The 13,310-nt window shown below is 42.2% G+C and overlaps 1 protein-coding gene across 1 annotated transcript in view; it reads right to left on the reverse strand.

Moving 5' to 3' along the window:
* The window catches only part of LOC124606701 (arylsulfatase B-like), a 132,542-nt gene that overhangs the window by 48,075 nt on the left and 71,157 nt on the right, over positions 1-13,310 (reverse strand). Inside the window, exon 5 of the mRNA XM_047138727.1 lies at positions 7,262-7,419. Within this exon, the coding sequence (XP_046994683.1) occupies positions 7,262-7,419 (158 nt within the window). The remainder of the gene's footprint in view (positions 1-7,261; positions 7,420-13,310) is intronic.

Below are 13,310 nucleotides of genomic sequence, written 5' to 3' on the forward strand. Positions count from 1 at the left end.
CAGTGTGGAGCATTGCATTGCCCCCTGCTGACAGCAATCCATGTCGTTTTGATATGATTGCTGGCCGCAGATGATTTTTTAGGAAATCTGTGTGTGATGCACTCGTGACAGTGGTCCCTGTAAGCATGTAATGCACCAAAATGAAACCTTTTTGTCCCAAAAGAGAGTCAGCATATCCTTCCCTGCTGACGGTTCTGTTCGAAAGTTCTTTGGGTTTGGTGACGAGGAATGGCGCCATTTCTTGCCCGCTCTCTTCGTTTCCGGTTGGTGGAAGTGAACCCAGGCTTTGTCACCAGTAAAGATTCTTGCAAGGAAGTCATCACCTTCTCGTTCAAAGCGCCGAAGGAGTTCTTCACAAGCATCAACATCTCGTTCTCTCATTTCAGGAGTCAGCTGCCGTGGCATCCACCTTGCAGACACTTTGTGAAAGTGGAGCACATCATGCACAATGTGGTGTGCTGACCCGTGACTAATCTGCAAGCATGCTGCAATGTTATTCAGTGTCACTCGGTGGTTTTCCTCCACTATGCCTTCAACTGCTGCAATGTTCTGTGGAGTCACAACTCGTTGTGAACTTCCTACTCCATTCGTAGACTTGCTGCTGTGACAAACATGCATCACCGTACTGAACCATCATTCGTCGATGAATTTCAATAGGTTTCACACCTCTACTACGCAATAACCGAATAACGGAACGCTATTCTTCCCTGATGCAAGTCGCAGGTGGGGCGGCCTTCTTTATACTGATGCTGCGACGATATGTGTGCATCTGCACTATGCTGCCACGTACCGGCCATTCTGCACGCTGTTTGTAGCACGCTTACCAACTTACAGGACAACGGCGCGAAATTTCGATTTGTTATTACAAATGTAAGGTTTTTATTTGACTCACCCTCGTAAGAACATCAAAGAATAGTTTCGAGTATAAAATAAGTGAGCGACTTGTCCTCTCTCACTTCAAACAGAAGAATAAAAGAGAAAGGTAGAAAAAATTGTAGTAGACATTTCTACTCAAATGGATTACTAGTGTGGAACATAAATATCGTACTGGTAAATTTTTCGTATTACCATATCCATTCCTTTCTATTCTTTATTGTCTAAAGCAAATAATGAAAATACAATTTGTACATTTTTCCTGCTCTCTTGTAACTTTCAGTTTCGGTTTTATTGATTATATGCAGCGCACTACATTTGAATACTACGCAATTAAACAAAAAAAAAAAAAACCTAAATACAGGGCTATTACAAATGATTGAAGCGGTTTCATAAATTCACTGTAGCTCCATTCATTGACATATGGTCACGACACACTACAGATACGTAGAAAAACTCATAAAGTTTTGTTCGGCTGAAGCCGCACTTCAGGTTTCTGCCGTCAGAGCGCTCGAGAGCGCAGTGAAACAAAATTGTGACAGGAGCCGAGAAAGCGTATGTCGTGCTTAAAATGCACTCACATCAGTCAGTCATAACAGTGCAACGACACTTCAGGACAAAGTTCAACAAAGATCCACCAACTGCTAACTCCATTCGGCAATGGTATGTGCAGTTTAAAGCCTGTGGATGCCTCTGTAAGGGGAAATAAATGGGTCGGCCTGCAGTGAGCGAAGAAACGGTTGAACGTGTGCGGGCAGGTTTCACGCGTAGCCCGCGGAAGTCGACGAATAAAGCAAGCAGGGAGCTAAATGTACCACAGCCGACGGTTTGGAAAATCTTACGGAAAAGGCTAAAGCAGAAGCCTTACCATTTACAATTGCTACAAGCCCTGACACCCGATGACAAAGTCAAACGCTTTGAATTTTCGGCGCGGTTTCAACAGCTCATGTAAGAGGATGCGTTCAGTGCGAAACTTGTTTTCAGTGATGAAGCAACATTTTTTCTTAATGGTGAAGTGAACAGACACAATGTGCGAATCTGGGCGGTAGAGAATCCTCACGCATTCGTGCAGCAAATTCGCAATTCACCAAAAGTTAACGTGTTTTGTGCAATCTCACGGTTTAAAGTTTACGGCCCCTTTTTCTTCTGCGAAAAAAACGTTACAGGTCACGTGTATCTGGACATGCTGGAAAATTGGCTCATGCCACAACAGGAGACCGACAGCGCCGACTTCATCTTTCAACAGGATGGTGCTCCACCGCACCCCCATCATGATGTTCGGCATTTCTTAAACAGGAGATTGGAAAACCGATGGATTGGTTGTGGTGGAGATCATGATCAGCAATTCATGTCATGGCCTGCACGCTCTCCCGACTTAACCCCATGCGATTTCTTTCTGTGGGGATATGTGAAACATTCAGTGTTTAAACCTCCTCTACCAAGAAACGTGCCGGAACTGCGAGCTCGCATCAACGATGCTTTCTAACTCATTGATGGGAACATGCTGCGCCGAGTGTTGGAGGAACTTGATTATCGGCTTGATGTCTGCCAAATCACTAAAGGGGCACATATCGGACATTTGTGAGTGCCTAAAAAAACTTTGTGAGTTTTTGTATGTGTGTGCAAAGCATTGTGAAAATATCTCAAATAATAAAGTTATTGTAGAGCTGTGAAATCGCTTCAATCATTTGTAATAACCCTGTACATCCGAGCATTTACTGCCGTACCTAATTACCAGGAGTCTCGCTCCCACTGCTTCCCAGCTGTGTGTCGGCAGATTCTTCGTCATCAGGACTCCCACCTTCATCGTCGTCTTCTCCTTCTGTATTTTCCTGTTCTCCAAATGGTATTGAAAGTGATCTTTCATGTGCTTAGAGATGTTATGTTGATGTTTTGCAGTACAGCACACGTAATATTTATCTGGGTACTCTCTCTAAAGAAAGTCTTACGCTGTTACCAATGATCTTAATAGTTGCTTCAATTGGCCAAAGGCTCCCTCCACGACCCCTCATTCTCTGACATGTACCAAACTGATTCGTCTCTCACAATCATTTCTTCCTGGCTGGAATGGATCACTAACCATGGCGATATTCCATAACCTGAATCACCAAGTAACCGAGCATTATTGTAGCACCATATGGATGCTACCAGTCCATCTTACAATTTTGCTAGTAAATATTTTTACCAGCACCTGCGGTGGCCTGCGCGTTAATGGAGGCACAGCCTTTGAGAATGCAGTATTCAGCACTATATAATTTTCGTTTTCTAATTTTTATTTGGATGCAATCGAAAGCAATGACAGTGTAAATATTTTTTGCCATTCTGGATTAACCGTTTAATTTTCTGCATTTTGGACGACAATCTAATCCAGTCGTCAAATGTTAAAACTATATGATCCATAAGATCGTTCACTTTTCTACTTATTGTTATCCGATTAACTCGAAAGTCCTCGGCCACACCAATCTTGAACCCAGGATCGCCCACACGGCGAAGTACCTCCATCCGTTTTTTGGGAGTGAAAGCTCCTGTACGATTTTTATCACGTAGTGGCATAAATTCAGCAGTTAAAAAGTCCCTCCGCGACTGATAACGTTTCTCATGTCTTATCTGCAGGAACGTCAACTTGGCACAGACCTATGGACATCGCTTTAGAGCTGGCATTCCCCACCACCTTCTTACGAATAACCTAGATGTATCTCATTTTGGAAACTAGATTCTACTCTTTATTCAAAGCTTAAATCTAGTCCGTCCAGAAAAGCCAAGATCCAAGATACACCTTGGCGTATTAGAGTCTACAACGTTTACTCATATAAAACTTAAATAAACCTTAAAGTCGATTTAACTACATATCGTTTCTATTCATATCACCCATGGTGTTACCAGAGCTGACAGTTACGTCAGTGGAGGGGGATGAGTTCATTTGAAGCGAAACTTAGGTCTGCTGCGAAGTTCTTGTTATCGGGTCTTCCTAGGGGAAAAAAACTGTCCATTGGCGGAGAAAATTGACAGCATTTTAACCAGTTTACTAAAAACTGCGAACAGTCATATGCTGCGGTGATACGTATTAAACATTTGAAGCCACGTATTTTACTTGTGGTTCCTGAAAATCAGTAAAATAGTGGTGAAAACATATTTATGTACCTGGTCTTAAAAAATCACGGGAATTAGTTACGAAACTTGTACCTACATGTAACATCTTAAGAAGAGGGGAAATCGGTAAAATAGCAATGAAATGCCCATCTTCTTAAAAAAATCGGCAAAAATTAGTCACTAAGCCGTAAATAGCCTCATATGTTTCAGAAACGAGTGCCGAAAATTCGCTAAAACTGGACGCATACCAATTGGTGCTATACTACGATGGAAATTTGCAGTATCACGTTAAAAGACTGATGACGCTATTGCTACAGCGAGATCCTGATTTAAAATGTCAATCCAAGGATGCTGCGAGGAAAATAAGAAACGGTGGGGCAGTGGTAGTGGCGGAAAGGTCAATAGCAGCACAGGAGTAGTGGGGCATGGAGACCCCACTTTTTGCGTCATAAAGAACCAGCATCAAAATGGCAGATACCACTTGACGCTAAAAGTATTGAACACCTGGGTAAACAAATACCCAAGAGCCTCATTAGGCCGACTTCTCGACTGTAAAGTACGTTTTTTTTACAATGACAGTTATTGCCCATTAATTACATTCTAAATGAACAAAAGATATACCCACGCGGTCAGTTTGATTACATAAGGAGAGCTAAGGTAACTGGCTGGTTTGATTACTGAAGAAAACAATGGGCCCAGTGTGGTGAAACCCGCATACATCCACTACCATATCCATTTTGTGTGGTCTCCACCGGCCAGATTAGAGAAAAACGTCGAACAATTGATAGTGCTGCTACATTTGTTACCAGTAGGTTCCATCAGCACGCTGTTGCTGGCCGCTGTGGCCGAGTGGTTCTAGGCGCTTCAGTCCAGAACCGCGCTGCTGCTGCGGTCGCAGGTTCGAATCCTGCCTCGGGCATGGATGTGTATGATGTCCTCAGGTTGCTTAGGTTCAAGTAGTCATAAGTTTAGAGCACTGATGACCTCAGATGTTAAGTCCCATAGTGCTTAGAGCCTTTTTTTTTTTTTTTTTTTTTTTTTTTTTTTGAGCACGCTGTTACAGAACTGCTTCGCGAATACAAATGGGAATCGCTGAAGGGTAAAAGACGTTCTTTTCGTGAAACAATGTTGAGAAAGTTTAATGAACCAGCACTGGCGACAGACTTCAGAACGATCCTACTGCCAGTAACACACAGTTCGCGTAAGGACCACAAACACTAGATAAGAGAGATCAGTATTCCTACAAAAGGATGCAAACAGTCGCTATGATCTCGCTCTGTTTGCGAAAGGACCTGTAGATGGAATGACTAGCATTGGTATAAAGTAACCGTATTATTCTCTATTTGAAATTAAAATTCATTACTGTTGATCACATTTCGTCTTGAAAATGTAACTGACTTCATAATCGTCTTTGAAGATTGATGGAAGAAATGTTAACTAAACTCCTCCCGAACAGGCCATGAAAGCCCAACGGTACCGACCGTCCGCCGTGTCATCCTCAGTCCACAGGCATCACTGGATGCGGATATGGAGGGGCACGTGGTCAGCACACCGTTCTCCCGGCTATATCTCAGTTTCTTAGACCGGAGCCGCTACTTCTCAATCAAGTAGCTCCTCAGTTTGCCGCTTGCCAACAGCGCTCGGCGGACCGGATCGTCACCCATCCAATTGCTACCTCTGTCCGACAGCGCTTAACTCAAGTGATCAGACGGGAAGCGGAGTTACCACTGCGGCAAGACCGTTGGCTGGAAGAGTTGTTAGCGAAGTCCATTTCATAGTCCAATGTATTTGAAAACATCATTCGTTTCAATGTTTTCTTCTGAAAAAAGTGCTCGTAAGAATTACTTTCCCCACCACATAATGAAATATGTAAATAACTAATAATTGAAGAAACGTGAGCCTTTTACCGAATCCCGTGCCAAGAGAAAGCAGTATCCTCTGGCGTGCCACAGGGGAGTGTTATGAGACCATTGCTTTTCACAATATTTATAAATGATCTAGTAGATACTGTCGGAAGTCCCATGCGGCTTTTCGCGGATGATGCTGTAGTATACAGAGAAGTTGCAGCATTAGAAAATTGTAGCGAAATGCAGGAAGATCTGCAGCGGATAGGCACTTGGTGCAGGGAGTGGCAACTGACCCTTAACATAGACAAATGTAATGTATTGCGAATACATAGAAAGAAGGATCCTTTATTGTATGATTATATGAAAGCGGAACAAACACTGGTAGCAGTTACTTCTGTAAAATATCTGGGAGTATGCGTGCGGAACGATTTGAAGAGGAACGATCATATAAAATTGATTGTTGGTAAGGCGGGTACCAGGTTGAGATTCATTGGGAGTGTCCTTAGAAAATGTAGTCCATCAACAAAGGAGGTAGCTTACAAAACACTCGTTCGACCTATACTTGAGTATTGCTCATCAGTGTGGGATCCGTACCAGATCGGGTCGACGGAGGAGATAGAGAAGATCCAAAGAAGAGCGGCGCGTTTCGTCACAGGGTTATTTGGCAATCGTGATAGTGTTACGGAGATGTTTCACAAACTCAAGTGGCAGACTCTGCAAGAGAGGCGCTCTGCATCGCGGTGTAGCTTGCTCGCCAGGTTTCGAGAGGGTGCGTTTCTGGATGAGGTACCGAATATATTGCTTCCCCCTACTTATACCTCCCGAGGAGATCACGAATGTAAAATTAGAGAGATTAGAGCGCGCACGGAGGCTTTCAGACAGTCGTTCTTCCCGCGAACCATACGCGACTGGAACAGGAAAGGGAGGTAATGACATTGGCACGTAAAGTGCCCTCCGCCACACACCGTTGGGTGGCTTGCGGAGTGTAAATGTAGATGTAGATGGAGATGTAGAAACAAACTTAAATGGACAAACATCTCGGAATCAAGTACTTTTATGGGAACGATCTACAGATGGTTTTGTTCTGGTCTGCTATGGGACAGAGCAGTTCCTGTGCTCAGATAAGGCACTCGAATACTCGAAGTCACTTCTCGAGAACACGAAAGAAAGCGTTGTAATCGAGAACGTCCAGTTGATTGCTTGACAACAGTCTACAGCACAATGCCATCTCGCTTGGGTAAGTACTGCGTAATAAGTATGAAGTACGCAGAAACTGTAATACATTGGCGGAACGATGGAGGTAATAGAGATTAATTTCTGAATCCATGCTTAAAGAACTATGAGACGTCAGCGATGAAGAATCTCAGGTGCCTGTGAGCCACCGAAACGTGCTTTCCGACGACTCAGAGTTATGAAAAATGGAATGTACAGCACTGCACTGGCGTACTTACTCCTCTGAATGGGTAATTGGAGCCCCAGTTGGGGTACTCGCCAATAGTGGGCGCTCCGTTGTCTGAGGAGAAGACGATGACGGAGTTCTCAAGCATGCCACGTCGCTCCAGCGCGGTCACCACTCGCCCCACGGACTCATCCAGCTTGGCCATCGCCCCTGCGGACAGAAGCAGAGATCAAAGGCGGAAGATCATCCACGTTCAGGAAGTGATCCACCTCTCACATTGTAGCATTCAGCAGTCGGCTTAGCAATTCAAATGGTTCAAATGGCTCTGAGCACTATGGGACTTAACTTCTAAGGTCATCAGTCCCCTAGAACTTAGAACTACTTAAACCTAACTAACCTAAGGACATCACACACATCCATGCCCGAGGCAGGATTCGAACCTGCGACCGTGGCGGTCGCGCGGTTCCAGACTGTAGCGCCTAGAACCGATCGGCCACCCTGGCCGGCGGCTTACCAATTCTTGACCTTGAAAAGACTGGGCTTTCTTATTACATGACTATAAAATTCTTTTCTATGTGTGAACGCACTTCCTTATGTTTTGGATGTTGTTGCAGGGAAACTTCTTTGGGGTTGCCACTTGTGGTTTTTGGTTACCGTTTTATATGCTTGGTGAAGAAAAATTCACGCATTCTGACGCCACAGCGGGATTATTTAAATTATAACATTATGAAAATCGTCGTCACAGAAAGGCTATTTGCTGACATTGTTATCACATGTGTTCTTTGATAATTATCTTCATTCACTAAAGCTAAGCCGTGCTGCTCTAGTAGAGCAATGAAAAACAAATCCTAATTTAGATCTGCCCAATAAAACTGTAGTATACCTTTGTCTCAAAGGCTACATGTCCTCTAACTACAGTATTTTGAACACTGAATATAATAATTTAATGATCATACATGTGAGAAATATTCATGAACAGTAACAATCAGAAAAAACTAATTGCCTGTCATCTGTCAGAAAGCACTGCAAAACTTGTCAGTGTGGAGACTGAGAAACTGGGTCACATGTAGTTGATAGCGTGAAACAGTGTACGTAAACTAAGTGATCTGCGTAGCTGCAGGGGAACTAACGAGGATAAAATGTGTAAAGATAAAAAAGGAGAGGCCTATAGTCAATATTTATTAGTGCTTTGCGGACTAGGTACAGCAGAACGGTAACAGTCTTCATATTTCACGTGAAAGCATGAACATGTGCAGTGCATGGAGGACAATTTATTAAACATTTGAGGAAAAATACTCCTTTAAGAGTGGAATAATAGTAAAGAATTGTACTTTTGTCTGCGTTAGTATTAATCATAGTGAACGAGTTATTTGTAAGAAGTGCGGTTAACGTCGTATAACGAATAGGCACATATATATATATATATATATATATATATATATATATATATATTACGCTGTCTAGAGATATGATTACACCAACACCCAGAATCAAACACCGGAAATCGAGCAATGAGATGCAGAAATACATCATATACAGTTCTCGTCCATATCATACGGCCTAGAAAATTAATAAAAGTATACAGTTCTACTCGAAATCACAATGACGAACTCGACCAATCCGACGTAGAAATCCACCTGATGAAGAAGTCGGCTGTATCAAGCAATCTAGAAAATAAAGACAAAAATATATGCTTACACACGGAATCGAAATATCGAACTCGTGAATTCTGACGCAGAAATCGATGATATAATGCAGTATAAAAATGTGGAATCACGAACACCTTCATCTGGAATATAGCTCAACCGTTCACCCGCGAGAAATTTACTCCACACTCCAATCGCTATTATCATGTAGTCTAGAAACTAAATAAGAATTTTGCTTATACCTGGAATTGATTTCTCGAACTCGAGCATAACGATCGAGAAATCTACCCCACATAGTAATATTCATACTATGCACTAAGGAACATTATGAAAAGTATGCACCTACACCCGCAAAAGAAATCTCGAACTCGGCGAATTCAGACACAGAAATCTACCCCTCACTCTAAATACCCATATGATAAAGCTTAGAAAATAAAGAAAACAGTACACTTACAACAAGAATCGTAATCCCAAAGTTGAATAATCTGACACAAATCGCACATAGCTATCCGACACACTAATCGGCCGTATTATATCATCTAGAAAGAAGGAAAAACTACAGCTGCACGCAGAATCGAATTCTCCAAATTCAACGTTCTGATGCAATAAGTTACCCTACGGCATGCACGAACAGGCCATATCATGCAGTAAAGGACATTACGAGAAACATACACCTATACCCACAAAAGAAACGTCGAACTCGACAGTTCAGAAGCGAAGATCTACCCAGGCACTAATCGAGCATCTCACGCAGCTTAGAAAATAAAGAAAATGAAGAAAATATTCACCCGGACACGAAATCTCTAATTAGAGTATTCAGAAACAGAAATGTACCCCATGCAGTAACCGCATTCAAGAATATCAGTAAAAAATAAAATCTACAACCGGAATCGAAATCTCAAACTCGTGCCTTTGGACGCACAAATCCACGTCATCCACTCATCGGCTATATCACGCAGTTCAGAAAACTAAGTACGGAATACAGCTCTTCATGGAATCGGAATCTTAAACTAGAGTATTCAGACGGGTCAGTTGACTCCATGCATTAATTGTCCATATCGTGGAATCTGTAAACTAAAAGGCCTTCACCCTCAATGGAAATCCCAGACGTGAACATTCAGACGCAGAACCTATCTGACACTAGATTAGACTGTACCATGCGATCTAGAAAAGAAATGAACACTCCACCAGCAGCAAGAATGGAATTCTTGAGCTCCAGAAATCTGACGTGGAAATTTAACCCACTATCTAATCGGCCATATGACACAGCCGGGAAAAGAGAGAATATATGAAACCTACGTCCGGACGAAATATCTCGAACTAGAGCACAAAGACGCAGAAATCTACGCAACATTGGACTTATTCCGTACTCTAAAAATTAAAGAAAATATTCGCCTACTTCGGGAACCGAAATTCGAACCCAAACGTTCTGATTCAGAAATCTATGCAGTGCACTAACTGGCCACACTACAAAGTCTGGAAAACAATCAAAAATATACCCCTGTCCCCGCAATGAAAATCTCTAACTCAAGCATTCCGACTCCGAAATCTACTCACCTCATTAATCAGCTATATCAGGTCATCCAGAAAATAAAGAAAAAGTGCATATAATCCGCAAATGAAATCTCAAACTCGAACATTCAGCCAGAGAAATTTACGCCAGGCACTAATTAGTAATGTTATCCAGTTTAAAAACCAAAAACCCTATATATAATTGGTACCTGTCCAACCAGTTGAAAATGGCTCTGTGTCCTGTTATAACTGTTTGTTGATTGGATGACAGGAATGAGGAGAGGGGACATCCGAAGCTTATTGCCAGGAAGAGGTGTTGTGACGGTACGTCACATAAATGGACATTTGGAGAAAAGGAAAAAAAAAGGTTTTTGCTTGTGTCACGTGTAAATTATAAATTATTTCAAGACTGTATACGTGTGGGCGATGTATAAGAAACATTAAAAAAAGTTAAATAATACCAACGAAATTCACAAACAGCGATGTGATATAAAAAAGGACATTCTTTTTATCAGTGTAATGAAAATGAACATGACGACAGACTGTTGCTTTATTGAAAGCTCTCCTGTTATTGTTTCGTCTAGAGGTAGGCCGCCATTGTAGCGCTGGGTAATATTTAATGTAAGTTTCGTTTTAATTTAGAAAAATATACTTATAATTGTTATTAGAAACTGTGTATTATTGACTTATTTGTCACCTCTCATGATCGCAACCATTAATTGTCATTATTCAAGTTTTTACAGAACTTCCTAGTGTAGGGTGCTCATCTCCCCTAGCAGGATTTAGTCGGCCATTACACTGACTGTATTATTTAATTAAAATGTGATCTGATAATATTAAATGTAAATGCGAGAGACTTCTCAATTTTGATCTTTCATTAATTTCAAAGTTAAAAAGAGTAGGGACAGATTTCATTTACTAAAATTCACAGCAGTGAATGAGTTCAGTATGTTTCATTTTGGCGGCTTAACGGCAGATGAGATACTCTCCAGTTTTTCCTTGCAAATAATGAACAAGAAATATTGAAAATAATTCCATTCAATAAGCTCAGCAATATCTCAGTTAATCTTTGTGTAGTTGGGTACATAAATAACCAGTAGCCCCTGAGACCGATATTATTAATTACAGTTTCCGTAAGAATACGCGTATTTTCTTTTCTAAATATTAGCACTTGCGCAAACTATTTTTAGAAGGCAGTGAGTCGCGCGATGTGTTTAAAAAATATTATATTGTACGTACTTCGGGGAAGCCGATGTTCGAACGAGAGTTGTAGCGGTATAAGTTAATTAAAAGTCTCATGCTAGCCCACAATATTTAAAGACACCCTAACCAAAATCATAAAATATATAATTATAAAAATAAAAATATATAACTATCCTGTGATAAACACACACATGCATGTATACTTGTACCGTGATAGTGTTCATGACACATGGTAAGGCAACTCCGCTAGTACGGCCTGCAATAACTTGAAACCCCAGTAGATAACAGCCTCTGACCCTCCTCGAGCTTCATGTTGGACGGTTGCTCTGGTGCCTCGACGCATTCTCTGCTTTTTTCTTTTGGTGAAAGTGGCTGCGTAGCTAATATTGTGGCCTGCTTAACTTATATGCTCTCGACACATACGCTCTAAGACAGACAAGACGTACCACAAAGAAATAATCAGAATGGAACGAAAATCGGTAAATATGATGTACATGTACAGACAAACAAACGTTTATAATTTCAGAAAAATTGGATGATTAATTTAAGAGGATGAGCTTCACACATTGAGCAATTCAGTAACACGGTGGCCCTTGCGGCCCATTTGCAAGCAGTTATTTGGCTTGGCCTTCATTGACAGAGTTGTTCGATGTCCTCCTGACGGGTATCATGCCAAATTCTGTCCAGTTGGAGTGTCAGATCGTCAAATTACGGAGATGATTAGAGGGTCCAGGCCACAATCCTCCAAACGTTCTCAGTTGCAGAGAGATCTGACGACCTCACTAGTCAAGACAGTGTTTCGCAAGCACAAAGGCAAGCGGTATAAACTGTTTGCAGCGCCGTAAGGTAGGCGATAGTGAGGCTGGTATCGCCGGCATCTCCAAACATGTCTTCGGCCTGCAGTCTCATTGACTGGAGTAGAACTGTCTTCAGAGATGAGTCACGCTTCGGACTGACCACTGATGACCAGGGATGACGTGTCTAGAGACGCTGGATGTTGCCCGCCGTGCGGCCCGGTAACCACGAGTGATAATTTGGAGTGCCATTCCATTTCGTAGTTGGGCCCCTTTGGTTGTTATCCGCTTCACCCTTACAGCACAGTGGTACGCCGAAGATATGTTACACCCCGTTTTGTTGCCCTTCATGGTAAGCCGTACTGGACTTGTATTTCATTAAGGTAGTGCCAGCCTGCACACGACGAGAATCCGTTCTGATTGTCTTCAGGCTGCCAAACCCTATCCAGCCCAGCAAGGTCACCTGAACTCTTCCCAATCGAGAACAATTGGAGGATTATGGGTAGGGCCATCCGACCATCTTGAGATTTTGACGATCTAACGCACAAATTGGAGAGAATTTGGCACGATACCCCCCTAGAGGACATCGATCTACACCATCAACGCAATGACGAGACGAATAACTGCTTGCTTAAGGGCCAGAGGTGGATCAATGTGTTACTGACTTGCTCAAATTGTGAAGCTCTTTCTCTTACACAAATCATCCATCATTCTGCAACCGTAATAATTTGTTTGTCCGTACATGTACATCATACGTACCAGTTTCGGTCTCATTCTGACAATTACTTCGTCGCGCGTCTTTTTTCCTGCGTGTACGTATGCTCTCATGATCTGTCGCCACTATTTTAATGTGTCGACTGAGCAGTGCACGTGTAACGCTTATACTCCACAATACATCCACACGGAGTCGCAGGCGGAAGATTAAATATTTTAGCAAGATGTAGTA

This window comes from Schistocerca americana, chromosome 3 (genome assembly GCF_021461395.2).
Source record: "Schistocerca americana isolate TAMUIC-IGC-003095 chromosome 3, iqSchAmer2.1, whole genome shotgun sequence".
Lineage (NCBI taxonomy): Eukaryota > Metazoa > Arthropoda > Insecta > Orthoptera > Acrididae > Schistocerca > Schistocerca americana.